Here is a 22,832-nt window from a genome sequence, read left to right on the forward strand (position 1 = left end):
TATTTTTAAAGGTCCTACTGGTTTGTGGCAGAACAGGTCTTGATGTCGTTTGGGTTTCTATTCCCCTTGATTTCTTTATCTACGAAACAAGGAAATAAAAAATGTTTACCATTTAACTTTTATATCTGTAATTTATATTCAACGACATAAATACTCTCATTTTCTCACCTTGCACAATGCTCGAGATCAGTTTATATTTTGGTCCCTGTGGCAAAATCGCAATAATAGCGGGCTTGACCTCCATACATTCTGGAAAACAGGCGCCATGTTGGTTATTGTAACGGTACAGGTATGTGCCCAAAGCATTTAGTTGCCTACACATGTTCACTGAAATACCTTTGTGTAGAACTTCCTTAGTATATTTTTCTTTTTCAATTTTTTCTTGTTTGATAACAGGTGTAACATTAGTGGTATCAGTGGTATCTTAACAGGCCTTCTCACCGTTAATTCTTCGTTCTGACATAAAAAAAATTAGGTTACAAATTAGTTTACATTGCATTATGTGACACTAGAATGAAATAAAGTCCTTCTAACAGGTATACTACATGTGCTACTGACCTTTTTTAATGTCATTGTCGTCCTGGTCCAGTACTTTGACCATCATCTCCACCTCTCTTGGGCTCATTGGATTTGCTCTTTGCTCTTCTTGAGTATCTCCATCCCCCACCTTAACTTTTCCAACATTTTTTGGCCCTTCCAGCACCATCTCTGACTCTGTCTCCGTCTCCATAGCTGCAACCCCCACTGACACCTTTTCCTCACCCGCAACCCCCACTGACACCTTTTCCTCAACCTTAACACCCACTGACACTTGCGCCCTCGCCATCTTCTGACGCTCCTCGGCGCCAAACAGGTTCCTCTGTCATTTTATACACTCAGACATGGGCGTTTGTTTCTGCTGTGGACCAATCAGCGATGATGCACGCCAAGAATGGAGCATTCCATTACATACGAAGGGATTTTATTATTAGGGAATATTCATTGCATTGCACTTTAGCAGTTTAATGTTTTTCTAAATTTTATGTATGTTACTAAACTTCGATTTTATATGAATGAATGAAGAGACAGTGTTGCCTTCTCTTTTTATGCAGCTTTGGGTGTTAACTATAGCGAAAGCATTATGCTACTGTCTTTGGTATCTCGTTACATTTCCTGCAAATGTCGCTGCAGTGTGTACGAAATTAAAATCATTGCTCACGACAACATGGCTGTAAAAAGTCGCTAAAGGGACGTCCGCTCTTCCCTTTATCGTCCTAAACAAGGCTAGTGTGTATGCAGTCCATGGACCGAGCGATCGGACCATCGATCGCATGTAAAATCTCTCGGCATAAAAAGTTGTTCGAAATTTCTGTAGTGCGTACCCAGCTTTAATGATAAGTCAGAACAGTTGCTGCGATCAAATGCCCAATGCTGATATATACTCCATTATTGCTAAGACATTTAGGTCTGATTGACAGATATAACTTCAGGGTGTTCAGTGCCCACTGCAGCTGTGTGCCGATTCTAGCTTTCAGTTATCAACCAAGCTGTACACAGCAGTCAACAACAGCAGGACTTCAGTCAAACTCAATTGCAACACTGAAATAGTGATTAAGCTGTCAGAGTCACGAATCCTAGCCACTCTGTATTAGAAGAGCGGCACTAAAATATCACTCCTCTGATATCGCAGAGTAGATCCGACACAAAGATACACAGCTCTGTGAGTGATTGAGCGGATGAACGTCTGGAAGCCAGGCAGGTAAGTCACAGATATCTCGGTAGAGGGGCACTAGGAATCCTATGTAGGGAAAAGGCAGTTCAAACAACAGGAGATAAAGAGCCCGGGAAAATTTTGCGCCAAAATGGAGCTCCCGTAATAAGCAGCTGGAAAATCTGTTTATCTGCTCTCCCTCTCCACAGTAATATTACAAACTCGTTCCTGGACCTTTAATGGCAGAATAAAATGAATCAGCTGCCTGGCACCACGGGTTTAAAGCAGGCCCCGCCCCAATACATCATTCTTAATGCATTTATAAATCAAGAAAATCAAACACTGATTTGCCAAAATGGAAGATAAGACATATTGTTGTTATTGTTATTAATCTACTGAATAAACATTTCAAAATCTTTTATCATTATCCCATATATATAATCAATATATCTTGCCCATATTTTAATTATAGGGTTCCTGATGGAAACTCCGATCTTTTGTGAAATACAATTTCCCATCAGTGATTAAAGTTTTATTTATTTCGATTTAGACATACCAATAAAAAATAATAAAGTCATCAATAATATTAGTAAATTCCAAAAACACCTCAAGAGCTATTAAGTCATTGGAATACTTTATATTAGTATAAAATAAAACAACATTGGTAGCATTGCTGGATTCTTACATCATCGCCCTTGTGAAAGAAAAGGCACAATCCATGCCTGCTTGTCTCTCTAGTTCAGGGGATTGCTCATCCTCTGGCTCGTCACTCTGTACATGAACTGGTTGTAAGAAAAAAAATGTTAATCTGTTAATTTTTTACTTCAAATTCAGCCAGTGTTCCCCCTTCAAGAGCCATTAAAAGTTTGATGATCTTGGCAAGTAGCTGGATACCGTTTGGGACGTGGCAATATTGTCGTGCATCCTAATGTTGTGTCCAAGGAAGTCTGATAATTGATCCAATTCTGTGTCTTTTAAGTTAAGAGCTTTTGATAGAGTAGCAGCATGGTTTGATGATTAGTGGAAGACACTGTAAATTTTTAGCTCCACAACTTGCAAACAATTAGACATTTTCAGTGGACACTACACATTCTTCATGCTTCTCTGCAAGAAGTGTAAATGAACTTTGCATTGCTAGCATTAGCAGGACTGGAGTTTTTTTCTTAGGTTTAGAGAGCACTAAGGCAACATCTTCATGAAGATCTGAAGTATCTCTTGAAGAAAACAGTATCTTGGAAATGTCTCCTTCCCTTCTAATGAATAAGATCATCTGTACCAGTGTGATCTTTGCAAGCAACATCCAGTTTTTTATTAGAGTCACAAGTTGATATTACAAGAGAAGACTGCATACTACAAAGACAGTAAAAGCTGGTACTGTTAATACAAAAGTGTCAACTTGTTGTTGTCATCAGATAGGTCTTAGCAGTTTCCAATAGTCACTTGCCACAATCTGATCAAGTTGTTGGTGTAGCCAGCGAAAAGAATCTGTCCATCAGCTGACCAGGCAAGAAAAGTACATTGAGGTGGTTCAGCTTTGCTACTTGTAATGATCACTTCCTGATTCAGTTTATCTACAATGATCTTACCCTCAAGATCCCAGATTTTGATTCTTGGTCCAATGGCAGCACACAGCCAGTAACTGTTAGGGCTGAAACACAGGACATTGATATCTCCACTATTAAGGGTGTACAAGTGTTTCCCTTCATTCAAATTCCAGTGCATAGTTTGTCCGTCCTTGCTCACAAAGACACCCAACGACCCATCAGGTGACACAGTCACAGTGTTCAGGAAGCCACCATGACCAATGTGGTTGGTCTTTAGTTTGCAGTTGGCCATATTCCAAACCCTCACCATCTTGTTCCATCCAGAGGATACAATGATGGGATTGCTGATGTTAGGTGAGAAACAGACACAGGACTCATTCTGAATGAGATTTTTCCTCCAGTGTGCATCTACACAATCCCAGTGTGTTCTACAACTTGATGGTTTTGTCACAGGATCCAAACACAATCTGACGGTTGTCAGCTGAGAAAGCCACACTCAAGTGTCCCTTGAAGAGTTATCTGTGCAGTCATTATCAGAATTTGTCTGTGGAAAAGGATAGAGGGGGATTGCATTAATCAGGTCTCTTTAGACCAGGAAAAGCCAATACACAGTTTTTTAGTGAAGGCTTAATGGAAAACTTGCTATGGTACTCCTGCTATTTGTCATCTAGATACAAGTGCATTTTTTTCAGTGACAGGTAAAAGCTGAGGCAAGTTCCATTTGACTCCTTCACAGATTTTAAGGCAGCCAATGAGATCAGCTCATTCCATCTTGCCTCATAGATCTTCCAGAAGTTGCATCCATTGTCGACTATAGCAGTGCAGCCGTCCATCATTGGTCTGCATTCCACAATGTTTGAAATCTTTTGCAACCAATGGCCGACCTTCAGTGCCAATGAGGGGGTCTTGAATGTACTGGTTTCATTGTCGTAGCCAGTTACCAGCTTCACAGCATTTGCTACATGCAGAAAGTTTGATGAAATGGTAAAGTCTTCCATATTATATAAAGCATTAGCTCTCTGGCAGGTAACCATAGCCTTCCCATTTCTGAAGTTCCTGAGAGCTGTTCTCATATTTGCTGACACTGATGCAGTTGTAGAGATGCTGCCCATCTGCATGATGCATCTGTTTTTTTTAATTGTGAATAGTATTTAATTTTGGGTCATGTTGCTCAAAAGATTCCAAAACCATTGATGTCAGGTGGAACAGGCTGAGCAAAGACGCACAAAGATCGGACAAACCTTTTAGCCAAGTTTAGGTTTGTTGTACCCATGCTTTAGCTTACATTTCTTCATGTCTTAACACAAGTTACTTTCTTGCAAACAAGGCTTGGCAAGTAGCACAGTGTATGAAACCTTCAGGAACAATGTATTTTTCTGGTTGTTTGCATGAAATCAGACACCGTGTCCTGTTGCTAATACCTTGGAGTTGTTTGCAAAGTTGCCGCTCTTCTGAAGATGTTCAAATTGCATGCGCCTTTCCTTCGAGTGTTTGAGAAATTCAAGTGCCCAGACTTCGGTCTCATTACAGTGAACATGCTTGATATGTTGGGATATTTTTGAGACAGGTTTCTAACAGTACAGGCAGTACTGCTTTTTATTATGTGCTCTGGACCCATCACTTTATTTGGAACGTGTTTGGATGGACACCACATCAGATTTTTGGATTTCTGTGTTTAAAACACTGCTGCATCAGGTAGAGTATCATTGTGTGTAGAACTGTCTATGCGTTATTTCTTTTTGTTTTGCTTCCCCGCAATGGTACAATTTTACTGCTCTTGCTGGCATTTGCACCACTCTGCTCAGAAGGGTAAGGTACATACTCATCTCCACTGCTCAATCAGTGCCGCCCCCAAGAATATTCATATTTAGACCTCGGGGCTGTGTCTTACCCCACTGTTCCTACCTTCTTTTTGGCCGGAGAAGGCTGTGATAGTCTTCGTCTCTGACTCCCATTATGTGTAAAAAGGAGGTAAAGCTGCAACCCCCCTTTCTTCTGGTGCACTGAGGACCCTGGTAAGGTCATCACAGTGTTGTTGTGTAAACAGGGCAATATTTCCACAAGTATAGAAACAGAAGTGTATATATATATATATATATATATATATATATATATATATATCATTACCATTTATTTATATAGAGCCACTAATTCCACAGCGCTGTACAAAATAGCCGGTCACGTTGCTACACTGTTTACATCCTCTCAGCTGTTCACCTCCATCTTCTCCCAGAATGCACTGCATACATCAAAACAAATAACGAGTCTGGGTACACAGGCCTGTGTGTGCGCTGAAGTACCGTGCTATTTGTCCCCTGTCCTGCACCGCCACTCAGCAGCTGCTAGAAAAGAGGCCGCACAAGGACACGGCATGCTGCACTCTGTTGCCATGTTGCCTGGCCTTTCATGCTGTTACCCTATTGGGACTGCTGAGTGTGACCATGAAGTAATTTACACAGATAAGCTGTCTTCACATCCACCTTTGACATACCAGGATGAGCTGAGACGGTTTCCATGAGGCCGAGATACAGATAAGCTATTTTCCTTATTTCTTTTTGTACACTGCCACTCGGTGCTTTATATTGAACTGTCACTGGTGTTTTGAATTTACTACTCTATATTTGTTTTTTTTTTCTGTCTGTATATTGGCATATGGTTAGAGGCAATGGAAGCTGTACGGCATTGATCAACCCAGCATCATATGATGAGCTTTAAAGTCTTCACCTCTGGTACACATATATCACAATATTGGTGATTTGGGAACATCTCCCAAAGAACATTGTATGAGTCGCGGCTCCCCGAAGGGCCACCGTGACTCACTTCCGGCGGTCCCAGGCGTCCCGGCCGTCTCTATGACAACCAGGGCGTCACTTCCGCCTCCTACGTCACGGTTGCCCGGGCAACAACCGGGACGCTCTAACACTACTGCCGCAGCGCCCGGCCAGCGGTCTTGCAGCCGGGCGCATGCGCACAGAGGAAGATGGCACTGACATCAGATTTTTTTGCTCACCCGTTCTGTGAAACTGCCTGGAAAACAATGGTATCGTGGAAAACGGATCATGGTGAACATATCGGTGTTGCTCTATGCAGTAGTGAGTACTGTTTATTATTATTATTATTGTGGCCACTATTTCTTGGGTATTAGTACAGTAAGGAGGGGTTTCGCTAGCACTGTCTCCTATTGGCCCCCCTCACTACTTAAGGCAGTGTGGACAGAGTCTCACTGCCAGTTATAGCTCCCAGTGTAGCTAGGCTCCCTGTTCCTGTTCCTGCTCCTTGATTGTTTTTGCTAGACCTGATCTCCCGTGTATGACGCCTGGCTTGTTTCTGGACCCTGTTGTATTGCCTGTGACCTCTGACCTTGGTTTGTTCTTGGATTCGTTGTCTGCTGCCGGCCCTCGACCCTTGCCTGGATTTCACTCTGCTGTTCGCTTCTACTCTCTATAGCTGGGTTCTCCCCAGTCAGTGCTCATCTCACGACCCTCTGTTTGTCTGCGGCCAAGTTTGTCCCCACCACTAGGGGCTCCAGTGAACACCAGACTTTAGAGCAGACTTCGGGTTTTGAAGTACTGGCTGGAGGGGTTCCTAACAGAACATTGCACTATTTGGCGCCAGTACTCCTCCTTTTTTGTTGTATTAGATGATTCTTTGACCGGAGAATCATCCGGGATTTTGGAGGAAGGCTGCCACCTCTTGTGGAGGAAGTGTATATGATTTTGGATGATTTTCTCACAATTCTGATTTGAGTGCCATTGTTTATTACGTATTTATTTTTATATATACACACACAAATGTGAACATTTTACACAGTGATTCTGAATTAAGGATATATGTTTATTCCATCCTTTGTTCTTTTAAATGGCCATAACATGATTATCTTGGTTTGTCTTCCCAGTTGAAACCTGTCCACCACCCGAGAGACTTATGAATGGATCTTATGGCCCTGAAAAAGAAAAGTATAATTACAAGGAGTCTGTGACTTATGAGTGTAACAAATTAAATCTTGTGGGAGAACATTCAGTAACCTGCACAGAGGATGGAGAATGGACTTCTGGTGCACCAGAGTGTAAAGGTTAGGAATACATTTTACATAATACATACTAGTCCGGTAAAAATTATATAAGGGGAGATGAATGTGGAAAATACTATGGATTATGTATTTTAAATGTTCAGCCGAAAAATCACAAAATATTGTGGAAGTTTTAGTTTCTAGATAGCGCTTTGGTTTTTTCAAATATCACTGTTCAGAAATACGAGTACATAGCGCTGGCACTGTTTCTTTCTGCTTTGTTACACCATGTATCTAGCTTTACATGCCTGTTTTTTTTCCGTTGTTGCAACAAAATTATGTACAATTGCACAAGATGGTGAATGAAACAGGGTGTACCATTACAGAAAGATGGCATATGTTGTCTTGTTAATTAGCTTGTTCAATGTCGTTCACCTGGATTAATTGATTGATTGATATGTACAGGCTATCCATTATTATGTGTCTGTACATAAATAAAAAAAAAAGATTTTCTAAGGAGCTAGATGGAATGGAGTGTTTACAGAGTAGTAACAGTCTTCAGAGTTTATTTAATGCCACAATTTTACCACCATATCAGAGGTGGCAGTAATTGGTAGATGGTCACTACTTTCAAGAAGAGAACTTCCAGTTTCTCCATCGCAAACATTTTTCTGCCACAGAGAATTACTGATGGATATTCACTGTAAAAATCTCTCCCTAATCCTCCCACATATTTGCATGGCATGCTGAGAGCCTCTGTCAATGTAGCAGACTGACTGTGTTTGTGTCTGGAAGCCATACTTGTTTTTCCTGCAGAGAGATTTTGAGACGAAGATTAGATGCATGCTTAAAAGGTATTTAACTTGCTATGCAAAGAAAAAACACATATGTGGGATTGCAGCTTTAATTAGGATATACTCACAATGGCCACTTTATTAGGTACACCTGCCCATTAATGGAAATATCTAATAAGACAATCATGTAGCTTCTCTAGAGTGTATTACAGTCCACTAGAGAGTGATGCTCTCAGCAAATACTGTGCTCACCCAATGTGAAATCCAATTCTCTTGCTTTCAAATTAGTTTTTGGATTAGGAAATATGATGAGTGAAAAATAAATATATATATATTTTTTAAATACAATACACACTTACAATTTTAGCTCTCATCCATTATTCATCCCTTAATGAGTAGTAGAATTTGCATTTCCTTATTATATAATGCACCAGAATAATTTCATGTCATTTACATCCTTGACACTAGATCAACTCTTTTTCATTCACCTTTATATTTTTAGGGGGGTATTCAATTGTCCGCGGGATCGAGCGCGGAAAAACTAATACCGTTAATACGAGTAAATTACCGTATTAACGTTTTTCCGCGCAGGATTACGTAATAATGGTAATGCTGCGCGGTCCGCGGGATTTTCGGCAATCCTGCACACAGTTGAATATGCCCCTAAGAGTAGTTTAATTCTGATGTCTGATTCTAGCACATGAGAATACCCTTAAGCATGTGCACCAACTCTGTGGGTGCTGTCACCTGATAAGCATTTTTTCTTATGGTACCGTATAATTAACCAATTAGGAATTACTGGTGTACTGTATGATTCCCTATGCGATTTATGCTGTGGCCATAACCCACCAGCCAATTAGGGAGTTACTGATTTAATTAAAAATCTATCAGGTATCAGGTTACCAAGGTACTAGCACAAAGAAAGAATGATACACTCATAAACCAGGTATGCAAAAAGGATTTAATTAATAATTAATATCACAATTAAAATCACTTAGCTTAAATAATGTTAGACAAACGCATACTTCATTGTATTCAGTACATGGAGACTCCATATTCAATGAGCAGCACTCAGTTGAATCATGCATTGAGCAATACTTTAAGGGAGATGTGGCATAGCCTACATAACTCACCAGCGAGGTCTCAAGAAGGTCTGAACAATGTCATCCTTATGTAATCCTTTTCCTTACATTAAAAATAATGCTTATGCAATATGGGCTTTTACACTGTAAGCATTTGCTGTCATATATTGCTTATACAACAAACATTACAATATGCATAAGAATATACAAATACTACCTTTATATTGCTTCTGTCTAACTTCAACATTACTTTGAGTTGGTAAATAATTGTTGACTGTCTAAGTAATGCTGTTGCAGGGACATAGTTCACAAATTAAATAAACATAGACACCCCACATTTACTAACAAAGCTGAAATTGCAAGTGCAAAGAAAAAAATAGTCATAAAGATGAGCAAATATTGGACACAATAGATGATCCGGCAGCCTTGCAAAAAAAGGCTAAGTGTTGTGTAGTTTGATGACGAAGGTGGAGTGCACAAATAGTAGGCATACAATAAATCTGGAACACAACAGAGCATCCATCATAGACACTTATACAGAAACAGGCAAATTTCATTGGATGGACAGTGGTAGAATTAATACAGTTAGATAAAGGTGGCCTGCACCTTTCTTTATCTGTTTATTTAATAACCACTTATAATTGGGTAGAGTATACATCAGGATCCAAGTGCAGAGCTTTCAAACATCTTGTTTTACTATAAGTGCTTCTTATGTTATAAGTAAGGTAGATCTGACTGAAAGGAAATAAGTATATGCTGTAATGCTGCCCTTGTGAATAAAACAAGGGGACTCGTCACTCATATATATATTTGCAAGTATTTAAATAATGTCATGTATAAAATATGCAATATATAAATAATACATATATGTTACATTAGTGAAGTGTAAAAAATATGTAAACCCGACAGTTCAGATTGGGCAATAGTTGGCCTTCCCACACAAGTAAATATGTATAACTCACATTGATGCAGATTTGGTTGCCAAACATCTATCTTGACAAGACAATGCAATTGAATTTGAAAGTCCATATTCTGAGAAATTAAGAGACAGAATTTGGCATATTGGTCACCCAACCAACAGTCAATTGGCAGTTGGCAGTACTAGTGACATGCTGAAAACAGTTAGGCATTGCAACGAGTTACAAAAAGTCTCCAAAAAGGAATTTTGGTGCAATAATGCACTACAACGAAGGCTTCAGAAGATTCTTGGGGAAAAGTGGAGGAGTCAAAATCGTTCAAGATGGTAATGTCCTTCGGACCACCCACCCGTATGTTTAAAAGAACATGCACAAAGATTAACAAACCAAGAACTCTAGCCGCAGGCACTGACCCTTTTGTGGCTTAAGTGCTTATTTTGTTTGGGTCTCCACAAAAGCCAACATTTTGGTTGTTGTTTTTTCAACTGAATGTTAGAAAGGGATGTTAACAAATGAATCATGGGCATTTGGATAACAGTGTTAATCTTCTTCAATGGCAATCAATCATCACCCTCATCATCATCCTCATTGAACGTGTCTACATCAATTAAATATAGAATATACACCAAGTAGGTACCCGCCAGGCAGCATGTGTGACACATTGAAGAGGGTCAGTAGCAAATACATTGAAGAGGGTCAGCACTACAGCAAATACATTGGAGAGGTTCAGTTGCAATACATTGGAGAGGGGACAGCAGTGGCAGTATCAGAGCTCATTTGATGGACAGCATCTGTATAAGTAGACATTATTTTACAGATGTTGGGACAATAAGGGCTCAATGTTAAATGGTGCAAGATGGCATTGTACTTAGGGTCACCCACCCAGTTGTGATACATACATGGGTTCAACTGCTACAGGATTGAGATAATATGATATGGTGGACAATATAATGACATTGACAGTAATATTAGGACAACAATTAAAATGTAGACAGTATTTATTAGGTTGATAATTCAAATGTAGACAGTATTATTCCTAACTCTAACCCCGTCCTATCCCTATTGCTAGACCTCTCCCTATCCCTAGACCTATCCCTGTTCCTAGAGCTGTCCCTGTCCCTATCCATGTCCTTAGCCCTGTCCCTAACCCTATACTAATAATATAAAGTAAATTGGTGACCTAATAACACTGTTGACACCTGACAAGTGAATAGACCAAGGACAAAATGTAAAATAGTGCAAGATAGAATTGTCCTTGGGCCAATCCACCCACCCATATCATCATCATCATAACCATTTATTTATATTGCACCACTAATTCCACAGCGCTGTACAGAGAACCCCTGCAGGAAACCCCTGCACACTGGGAGAACATACAAACTCCTCACAGATTAGGCCATGGTCGGGAATTGAACTCATGACCCCAGTGTTGTAAGGCAGAAGTGCTAACCACTCACCCATATGTTAAAAAACACATACACATAGTTTAACAAACCAAGCACTTCAGTGATAGGGGCTGCCATTTTTGTGGCTGAAGTGCTTGATTTGTTTGGGCCCCCACAAAAGTGAACATTTTGGTTGTTTGTCGATGAACTGTACAGAATAGAGAGCAGTTTATTTTTTTTTTTACAAATTACTAATGGTCATTTAGCTAACAGTCGTCATCTTCCACTATGTTGATGACCATATAATCACCCTCATCACCATCCTCATCACTGATGTCATCATCATCATCACACATTATTAATTCATCCCCACTGGAATCTACACATTCTGTTGTTAATTGGTGTCAAGAATGGTATTCTTCATACAATTTCTAGTTCATTTTTACTACTTTTGGGAAGTAGTCTCCTCCAACGAACACTCACAACGTTCCCAGCTGTGCTAAATGCTCTTTCCGAGTACACACTGGAGTGTGGGCAAATTAAGTACACCATAGCTAGTTTGTAAAAAAGGCTCCAAATTTTCTTTTACCCTTCCAGATTCAAAGGGACTTTCTGAGGTTCTAAGTTCTACTTTATCATTAAAGTAATCATCCATCATTCTACTAAGACAACGTGTCCATTTGAGACCCACCAGAGGTGTCAGTAACACATTTGGACAATTCCTTTAGCCTGACCAGATGTCATAAACTTTCACTTTGGTGTGCTGCTGTGTTGTTGTCACATAATCAGTGTGACTATCAAAAAAGGGACGTTTTTCCTGACAGTAGCAGAGGAGAAGCTGAAGCATGGAACGTGTCACGTGCGACTTGAGCTTACAAATTGTTCACAAAGAGCTGTTTACATCTGTGAAGATTTGTGTCATTTTGAAATAAAGATGTGACATATAACGTAAACCTAGGATCAAGCATGGTTTCCAAAATGTAGTAATCCAATTTCAAGATGCTGCAAATCCTTGGGTCCTGGCGTAGCGAATAAAGAACTTGATCCACAAGGCCGACACACTTTGCCGAATTGCTAAGCTTCATCTTCTCCTTCAGCTTCTTCATCTGCTTTTCCAGTAGTTTGATTAGGTGTCTGAGCCCACTTTATATTTTACAATTTTAAAGGGTTTCAGTAGTTTGCATAAAACAGTAAGCATTCACCAATGTGCTGGCATAAGTTAACATGTTCCCCTTCTCCCCATCTCATGGTTTGCTATGTAGGTTTTGATGACTTGTTGCTGTTCCTCTAGTCGCTGAAGCATATAAAAAGTGTGGAATTCCACCTTGTTACTACCTCTTGCTTCAGTTGGTGGAATAGCAGATGACAATTTTTTTGTAGTCCCTGCAATGTTCTCCATGCGGTCGCAGAATGTCTAAATTTGGCAGAAATTTTACGGCCCATGAACAGCATCTCCTGCTCTAACCGCTCATTTTTTAAGAAATTCTGCACCACCAAGTTTATTGTGTGTTCAAAGCACTGTACATGTTGACATTCACTAAGTGGTAATGCACACACAATGTTGGCTTCGTTAACGGCAATGAGGAATCCTAAGAAGAGTCTTAGCAGAGTGAGCCATTTGCTATCATATGCATGAGTATTTCCAAAAATTTGACACCAGCATGTTGGAAACCAGTGAGAGTAGCTTGCCTGTAAATGACCTGCCATTGAGTGCTAAGTCTACTATGCAAAAAGAATGATGGTGAAGCTATCGGCTCTGCTGCTGCTGATGGCGCTACACTTACCCAGTGGGCTGTCACAGTCATATAGTCTTTGTTTTGACCAGTACTTCTTGTCCACATATCCATAGATAAGTGGACTATCAGTACAATGGCATTTTCTAGGGACTGAATAACTTTTTGCTTAACCTCACAGTACAGTTGAGGAGTTGATATTCTGAATAAATGGAAACAAGATGGAATTTGAAAGCGAGGACACATGACCTCAACTAATCGTCTAACACCTGATGCATTGATGGTGGAAATTGGACGCACATCCGATGCTAACATAGCTGTCATGGCTTTAGTTATCTTCTGTGCAACAGGATGTTGACTGTCGTAATTGTTTCCTCTTGCAAATGCTTGCAGTTGTGTAAAATGCTTACTTGTCTTGCTCCATTTCCGTATAGATTTCTCCCCCTCAGCTGTAGCGTGCAAGGATGTGCCTTGGGAATCATGGATTGCATTAGGGGAGTTATTTGGAATTTGATAATTGAGTGCTGGACTAGTACGTATTGTGGCAAAGAGGGTTATTTGCCACACCTTTCATGTGTTGAGCACTCTGTTTTGGAATGGACATTCTAGTGCGTATACCAGTACCAGCAGTAACAGGATCCCCAATAGTAAAAAGTAGACATAGTCTGAGCCTTGTCTTGCCACTGCAAGTAGTGTATGGAATGTTAGGTATTTTCCTTTTTTTTTGGACAAGGTACCACCAGGGGTGGGCTGGCCCGGGGGGGCAGGGGGGCAACGGTCCCCCGGGCCACTCATTCTCACCGTTGTTAGGGCCGGGGGGTCCTCTGAGGCAATTTCGACTGGTTTTTCCCGGCGCCCGCATCCCATGACATGGGGTCCTCTGAGGCAATTTCGACTGGTTTTTCCCGGCGCCCGCATCCCATGACATGGGATGCGGCCGCATCAGCGCACAGGCGGCCGCATCACATGACACGCAATGCGCCCGCGTCATTGGATGCGGCCGCATCGCGTGTCATGTGATGCGGCCGTCTGGGCGCCCCCCGGGCTGTAATCCGCAAGCCCGCGCCTGGGTACCACATTCATCAGAAAATTCCTTCTTAATCCTCCTTCTTTCATCAAGAGCTGATGTTTTCTTTGAGATTGAACTTGACAAATATTATTTGGATTTTGAGGATGCTTTTGTCAACTTTCTTCCCACATTACCTTTTTTACCTGTAGAGGTTGTAACAGTAGTACTACTACCAGTACTGGTACTGGGCTGCTCCTGATCTGTACAGTGATCTATCGTTGCCACTAATGCTACTTGAACAGGTTGAAGCTACTTGTAGATGCCTGTCAGCACACCAGGGGAATGCCCAATAATTTAGGGAAAGGAAAGAATGTTTACATTTCTTATGACACTGCTCCACAATATACTTCTAACAAACAAATTTTATATTTTATTGTGCTACTCTCAGTCAAAGACAAGAACACCCTCTTTTCTTTGTTGGGTTTGTAGCTGCTACTGACCCTCACATGCAAACACCCTTTTTTTAATATGGATGTCACTGAATGACCCTTCAAAAATCGACAAGTATTGAAAAATAGAAAAGACTAGAATACATAGCATGTTTTTAGGGTGTGCAGCTGAGCTGACCCTCACACACAAACACCATTTTTAAATATAGATTACACTGAATCACATATCACATATTTTGTATGTTACTGAATGAGCCTTACAAAACTGCCAAGTATTGAAAAATACTTGAAAATATTAGAACATAATAAATATCTATAGTCTTTTTTTGGGGTGTGCAACTGCTACTGAATCTCATACGGAAACACACCGTCTTTTTCAAAATTAGTTCAGTTGCTACTGCCCCACTCGAGATTACTTTCAATAGAAAAACTTTCAATTTTAAAAGAAAGAAATCTGTTTAGTGTTTGCATTTTGCAGCTAATAAGTCAGACAGCAAAAGCACACTGTTTTCCTCCAAGTAATAAATATACTAGTTAGTTCAGAATGATATCTATCATCATCATAATCTATTTATTTATATATATCGCGCCACTAATTCTGTGTAAAGTCTATTTAAGATTGAAATTAAAAGCAATTGATCAGCAAACTATTGTAGTTGACTATTCTCTACAGAACTGCTTTACAATAATGAAAGGATTCTATGGCTTTCCTATGGCCCTGGTTCACCCTGAACACTATTTTATGAGTAGAACACCGCAGCGATCCTCCTCCCTACACGCTGTCTACTCTAAAATGGCACTTGATAGAACGAGGGAGAACTATATATATATATATATATATATATATATATATATATATATATATATATAAAGAAAAGAGGGTGATCCAAAACTCGCAAGAAAATTGTCGGAAATAATGTTCTGCCTCGTTTTGAGACCTGACTTTGATAGGAGAATCTGAGCCACGACTCCACAATGTTGTATTAAAGTAATCCGAACCACTCCTCTCTAATAGATATGCAGATCATATTAGCAAAACAAATATTTATATAGTCGATATTGAATAAATGTAATTAATTAAAATAAACATATTCAGATGACAACTGATGCAGAACTACTGCCATTTCAGTGTGTGCTGTTCTTATGGGGTATGCATTGTGAAGCTTTATTGTGAATGACCCCTGTGCATGCTCACAAAAGCAGAGACTCGAGAGGGGTGCACAGGCATCACTGGGCACTCCTCAAAATTTTGCTCCAGGGCCTGGGGATGCTGTTTTCCACCCTTGATTGAGTATTGAGAGGTGGTGGGGTGCGTGGAGTGGAGATCATTTTATTCATTTCAGCTCCCCTGTCATTTTGAATTGTTGGATCCTATGCCAAAACTTGAATACTACAATTCTATTAGTTATATACCAAGCCATGTTTAGCGTGTCAGAAAATTTCACCTCATAGGTATCCTGCTTTTCAGTTGATAGCTTTTAATACACATTGGGATATTTATAAAGGAATGATCCAAGTTTTACATGTTGAAAAACACAGAATTTCAGGAGTCACAAGAAAATAAATATGTTGAAAATGACTGGGTAGAAGTTGGATTTAAAAGGTAAAGGGTGATTATAAAATATTTTATACACTACAGTACTTACACATTCCTATGGGACCCAACAACAATTGTTAGTAACATTCAAATTATACCCATGAAACTTTTTGCATAGCAACTTTAAATACTGATAATTTAACAGCAGAATGTAAAGCTGCTATATTGGAAGTATTGAATAACATGAGTTTGTGTGAACAGGAATGATGAGTTTCAATAACAATGATTTGCACTGTAACCAAATACTGATGCTTCTTTGACAGCTGTCTGCAAGTCTCCTCCTGAACTTAAATATGGAGTACTGGATGAAGTGTTTACTCACCAGAAGTTCTTCAACATTCATACACAAGTGCAATACAAATGTCGACCAGGATTTGTTCCTCTCAGTGACCTAAACAGTACAATTACTTGTCTTGATGACCTTAGGTGGTCAGAACCTGATATATTTTGTGCACGTAAGTTTTTATTTTCTTTCCTTTATTAAAACATACAGGGCCTGATTCATTACGAAACACAAAGTGAACGCAATATGTGTTTTTAAAAACGAACGAAAAATGCAAACAGGGGCGCTCGTATTCATCAAGAAGAGGATCTAAAGAAACGTTTGTAGTTTAATACAGGTCTAAGGACACTGCCTATACGGCAAGCAAGTGCTGTCATAACACACTGCAGGATACATACAATGCTTATGCATATATAATGTCCCATCAGAATGCACAGAAAAAAGATTAAATTATTAAACTCATTAACACTTGTTAATAATATAGTAAAAAAAAAACATTAAATGCAATATTATATATATATATATATATATATATATATATATATATATATATATATATATATAAAGGTTCTTGTCATGCATTTGGGCCTAGCCCAGGCCTCCTCAGGGGAAGAGCGTTACTTCCCGACGCAAGCGCCCTTTTTTAACGTGGTTTTGTCCACATGTCACCACCTCATCATTTTTCTCCATCACCTCATCCTTCATCTTCATCGCCACATCCTTCATCAAGCCACTTAAGGTGTTAAAAACTCCCCACTGTCACCCCCGGCAACCACCAACCACTCCCTACTGTCACTTCTCCTTCAAGAAATATATAGGTCAGTGTATAACTCTGCCCAGCAGGTGGCGCTGCAGCTTGGTTTTTTTTTCCACACACGCCACTAGGCATTTATATAGTAGATATATATATATATATATATATATATTACATTATATATAGAAATACATTATATTATCTATTAGGATGTTTGTAATGGCTATTGTACATTTACTGCATTTTACAGTTGCTCTTGATTGCAAACACATGTTATAGCATGCTTTCATGACCGTCATTACTATCACTCAGTACTTACACTTGCCCTGTAGATGGTGCAAGTGATACAGCTGAAAATCACATCACTTAGAGCTGCTAATGGCTTCGATCGGATGGAAGTCCTTGTCACGCCCTTATTGAACATTACTTATGTGCATACGCTTCTTCCCTCCCCATTCCACACTTGAAATCGTAGGTTGACAGAAGTGTCCTTTGCGTTCAAAGATGAATTCCATAGACTTGCGTTCATTCGTGTATATTTCATTTCTGGGCATGTGCAGAGCAATTTTACACAAAATAAGGCATGTATCGGTATTTACGTTACTTAGTGAATCAGGTCTGAAATGTTGACAATAAATAAAGATAAATTGACTCTTATCTGCTTCATAAATTGATACTGACTTGTACTCAGGATAGTCTCTTGTAATCTATTTCTTACCACATTAGCTAGTGTTTTTTCCATGCATCTTCTAATCCTAAATTCCTACTCAGTTGTTCTATAATGTCAATTTATCAAGGACAAATTACAATATATTGGCATGTACATCTTCCATATTTAAGCCTACAGTTTTAGTCAAATAATTCATACCCCTAGTTAAAACAAATTGCAGCTTTGAATGGTAATGACCACGGTCCATTTCCACCTTTTGCTTTCTCTTTGAGGACCAGAGTAACTTGCCACTCATTGTCTAATTACCCTATTGTAATACAGTGTATGAATGACTATATTTTTACTACATGTTGAGAAACCTGTAAATCTATTTACCTATCTTGAAAACACTAAACTAACCAGTCAGTGAAGAATCTTTTCACTGTTCCCCTCTAATAGAATGCGATATAGACTGGAAATCTGCAGGCAGTTTCTAAACATGTTGACAATTCACAATGTGGATGATTTATTGAACTTTAATAAACAAGGATGGGATTTATTTTTCTAAAAAGTCTATTGCCTACTATACAGAAAGTAGTTTTAATTAAAAAAAGATTGCAATGTTTTTGTGGCCTGTGGCTGACATTATTATTATTAGCCTTTATTTATTGGGTGCCACAAAATTTCCACACTTTCCTACAGAGACAGACAAAAGACCATAGGGTAGGGTAGATACAATACCAAACATTAAACAAAAACTACCAGGACTTCAAACACTCCAAACATAGCTTCCATTGTGACTAGGAGCTGAAGAATAGGTAGAGAAACAAGAGGGAAGGGGGCCCTGTATCAGGCACCGTCCCTCCGCTCCTGCAGGACGGCCGCCTTCTGTTTCCTCCGTCGCGTCTGGTTGCCAGGCTCCATTGCCAGCTCCACAGCCTGGCTAGATTGACCATTCTTCTGGATTTCCCTTGCATTATCCACTGTCAGCTTACCTGACTACCGTCCTTGTACCTCGCTATATGGCTCCGTAAGGGATCGCAACCTGCGCGTCCCCAGCAGTGAAACCCATACCTCCTTGCAGGGGTTCCTGGAGAAGACCAGGTGATGCATTAGACTCTGCACCCTTTACCTGAGCTGTGTCAACGTTAGCAGGTACCCCTCATTCAGCGAATCAAGCAGCGACTCTGCCTGTATTGTGGTGATCCTGGTCATCTTCTTAATGCATGCCCTAAGATACCGGGAAACTCCCCCTCCTAGACGGTGGAGGGGAGGCCGCTTTAGAAGGTTCTATATCTGCTGTCTATTTCAAGAACATGTCCAAGCCTCTTATGGCTGTCACTCTGGATACCCCTAAAGGATCTCATCCTACTACAGCTTTTGTGGATTCCGGCTCCTCTGGAAACATAATTTCGGCGGCTCTCGCTTTCTGGCTCCAGATTACCATCTTTGCCTCAGCCACTCTCCCTTATGGCAGTAGATGGTAATCGTGTCAATAACAGTTCCATCTCCTACGTTACTTCACCTGTTTGGCTTACGGTAGAAGCTTTACATAGAGAGTCGATCCAGTTTCTAGTACTACCCAAGTCTATTAATCCATTTATATTGGATTTATTGTGGCTCGTATGCATGCTCCTCAATTCGACTGGGGTCGTGCCCAGGTCACTGCCTGGGGTCCTGAGTGTTCGCACAGATGTTTACCCTTGATTTCTCCTCCAGCCGCTTGGATCACCTATCACTCTATTTCCACTGACACTACTCTTCCTTCTGTCTATGTTTCCTTTCAAGACGCTTTCAGCAAAACTGAGGCTGAGACCCTTCCTCTTCATCGTCCCTGGGACTGTTCTTTCCAGTTAATTCCTGGTAAACAGATTCTTAAAGGCCAGGTTTATCCTCTTTCAAGCTATGTCCCAGTATATTGTTGAGAACTTCTTACGTGGATTCATCAGAAAATCGTCCTCCCCGGCCAGGGCAGGGTTCTTCATTGTCAAGAAGAAGCATGGTTCTTTGCGACCCTGCATTGATTATCGTCCACACAATCATATTATGTTTAAAAACCCATACCCTTTGCCTCTTATTTCTGACACAATCGATAGAATCAGTGGATCCCAAATCTTTACAAAACGTGATCTTTGAGGTGTCTCTAATTTGATTAGAATAAAGGAGGGTGATAAATGGAAGATGGCTTTCAACACTAGAGATGGGCATTTCGAATATCTTGTGATGCCTTTTGGCCTCAACAATGCCTCCGCAGTCTTTCAATCCTTCATTAACGAGATCTTTCAAGACTTATTGTACACCTTGGTAGTGGTTTATCTGGATGATATTCTAGTGTTTTCCAAAGATCCCATTGTGCTAATGTTAAGGAGATCCTATCCAGACTACGCAACCATAGTTAATTAGAGAAATGCATGTTCGAAGTGTGTCAAGTTCCCTTCCTTGGATTTATTGTATCTGGCAAAGGTTTACAGATGGATCCTGCTAAAATCTCTGCTATTCTGGATTGGCCTCAGCCCCAGGGCCTTAAGGCGACTCAAAGATTCAGAACAACTGGTCCCAACTCCTTCCATGGGCTGAATTCTCTCATAATCAGCATGTCCACGAGTCTACAGGATTTTCTCCTTTCTTCATTGTGTTCGGGACCCATCCTATTTTTCCAGATCCGTTTGTCTCCTCTGGTTCATCTTTTCCCGCGGCCGATTCTTTCCTTCGGAAGTTTTCTCTCATTTGGTCTCAGACGACAACAAAATTGCTTAAAGTCCCTCAACATCAAAAGACGTTTGCTGATCGACCCGTGCCCATTCTTTCGGTAGGGGACCAGGTGTGGTTATCAACCAAAAATCTAAAACTCAAGGTAACTTCAATGAAGTTGGCACCCGTTTGATTGTACCTAACTCCATTTCACAGATTATCAATCCTGTATGTTGTAAATTTTGTCTACCTCCCTATCTCAAGTGCCATAACATCTTTCACGTCTCTTTGTTACGACCACTGGTGCTCAACAAATTTTTCCAGCCTTCTCATCCTAATCCCATTCAATCTTCCTCAGATGAAGAGTATGAGGTCAGTCGGATATTGTATTCTCGCATACTGCATGGTCGTCAACAATTTCTAGTTCACTGGAAGGTTTTTGGACCCGAGGAGAGGTTCTGGGTGGATAAAACAGACTTACACGCTTCTCGATTACTCAAGGAATTTTGTAGACAATGGATTGAGAAGAGATGTATATTGTCAGGCGCCGTCCCTCCGCTCCTTTGGGAAGGCCGGCGTCTGTTTCCTCTGCTGCATCTTTATTGCCAGACAACCAGATGCAAGACTTCTGGCTCCATTGCCAGCTCCACAAACAACGGGACGCTACTCGAATTGCCGGCAGCGGCAGATGACATCACGCCGCCTGCATTTCATTGGAGTGGGAATGGATAAGGGGCAGTGGAGGGGGACAAGGCCTTGTAGGTGAGTGTGAGGAGTTTGAAAACTGATTCTGTACTGGAATGGGAGCCAGTGAAGGGCGAGGCAGAGAGGTGAGGCAGAAGAGGAGAGGCGAGAAAGAACGATGAGTCTTGCAGCCGCGTTGAGTATAGACCTGAGGGGGGAAGGCCAGCGAGAAGAAGGTTACAGTAGTCAATATAGGAGACGATGAGAGCATGGATGATGGTTTTGGTGGCATCCTGGGAAGGGCCGAATGCAGGCGATATTACGGAGTTGAAAGCGACAGGATTGGGCGAGAGATTGAATGTGGATGGTAAAAGAGAGGGAGCAGTCGAGGGTGATGCCCAGGCACCAGAGTTGGGGAACAGATGAGATGGTGGTGTTGTTGACAGTGATAGAGAGATCAAGATAGGTTGAAGATCTAGATGGGGGGAAGACAATGAGTTCAGTTTTGGCGATGTTAATTTTGAGAAAACATCCAAGAGGATATGGCAGAACGGTAGTTAGATACACGAGAGAGAAGGGAGGGGGAGAGATCGGAAAAGGAGATGTAGAGTTGAATATCGTCAGCGTACAGATGATATTGGAGACCGAAGGAGGTGATGAGATCACCCAGGGAGGTAGTGTACAGCGAGAACAGTAGAGGGCCAAGAACCGAGTCCTGAGGAACTCATACAGGGGGGCAGTGGGAGGGGAGGATGAACCAGAGATGGATACAGAGAAGAAGCTTTTGGCAAGGTAAAAAGAGAACCAGACGAGGACATGGCCAGAGAGACCGAGAGAAAGGAGAGTTTGCAACAGAAAGGGATGGTCGACAGTGTCAAAGGCCGTGGAGAGGTCCAGGAGGATGAGCAAGGAGAAGTGACCCTTAGATTTGGCTGAGAAGGTCGTTAGTAACTTTAGCCAGGGTGGTTTCAGTGGAGTGGAGGTGGCGGAAGCCAGATTGGAGAGGGTCAAGGAGGGAATTGTCTGAGAGGTGTTTAGTGGGCGGTTGCACACAACCCTCTCGAGTAGTTTAGAGACAAGGGGGAGAAGTGAGATAGGTAGTTAGCGAGAGAAAAGCGGTCAAGTTTTTTTTGAGGATGGGAGACATAAGGGCATGTGTGAAGGAAGAGGGGACGATGCCATTGGAGAGTGACAGATTGAAAAGGTGAGCAAGGTAGGAGCAGGCAGTAAGGGAGAGGGAGCGAAGGAGGTGAGAGAGGATGGGATCCAGATTAAAGGTAGAAGGGGGAGAGGGACTATTAACTTTGTTTTAATCTATTAAGCCGTTAATCCGTTGTATAAACATACAATGTAATGTTCAAGCCCACAGAGTATTGAATTAAGGATATAAAAATAAATACCACTGTTATTATAAACATATTAATCAAAACTTTTTCGGCACCTTTTTTCTAACCTAACTCGTGGTGCAATTTCTGAATGTTTCCAGTGTGGTTAAGGATGTGCCTTAACCATATTTTTTGTATACAAAATTTGTAAAAGTCATAAATAAAATCTACGTATAT

General features: G+C 40.7%; 1 protein-coding gene, 1 long non-coding RNA gene and 1 pseudogene across 5 annotated transcripts in view; 1 reads left to right on the forward strand and 2 right to left on the reverse strand.

The window, feature by feature from the left end:
- The window catches only part of LOC142138996 (zona pellucida sperm-binding protein 3 receptor-like), a 145,809-nt gene that overhangs the window by 119,315 nt on the left and 3,662 nt on the right, over positions 1–22,832 (forward strand). For all 4 annotated transcript variants that reach the window (XM_075196206.1, XM_075196207.1, XM_075196205.1 and 1 more), the window contains 2 exons: positions 7,130–7,306; positions 16,473–16,664. In XM_075196206.1, coding sequence (XP_075052307.1) covers positions 7,130–7,306; positions 16,473–16,664 — 369 coding nt within the window. The remainder of the gene's footprint in view (positions 1–7,129; positions 7,307–16,472; positions 16,665–22,832) is intronic.
- Positions 192–1,087, reverse strand: LOC142138997 (uncharacterized). Its single transcript, XR_012688144.1, has 3 exons — positions 559–1,087; positions 337–456; positions 192–249 (listed from the first exon to the last, which is right to left on the reverse strand). It is a non-coding gene; the product is annotated as an uncharacterized LOC142138997 (long non-coding RNA).
- On the reverse strand, positions 3,100–5,750 carry LOC142140602 (small ribosomal subunit protein RACK1-like; annotated as a pseudogene).

Source organism: Mixophyes fleayi, chromosome 2, assembly GCF_038048845.1.
Source record: "Mixophyes fleayi isolate aMixFle1 chromosome 2, aMixFle1.hap1, whole genome shotgun sequence".
In the NCBI taxonomy this organism is placed as follows: domain Eukaryota; kingdom Metazoa; phylum Chordata; class Amphibia; order Anura; family Limnodynastidae; genus Mixophyes; species Mixophyes fleayi.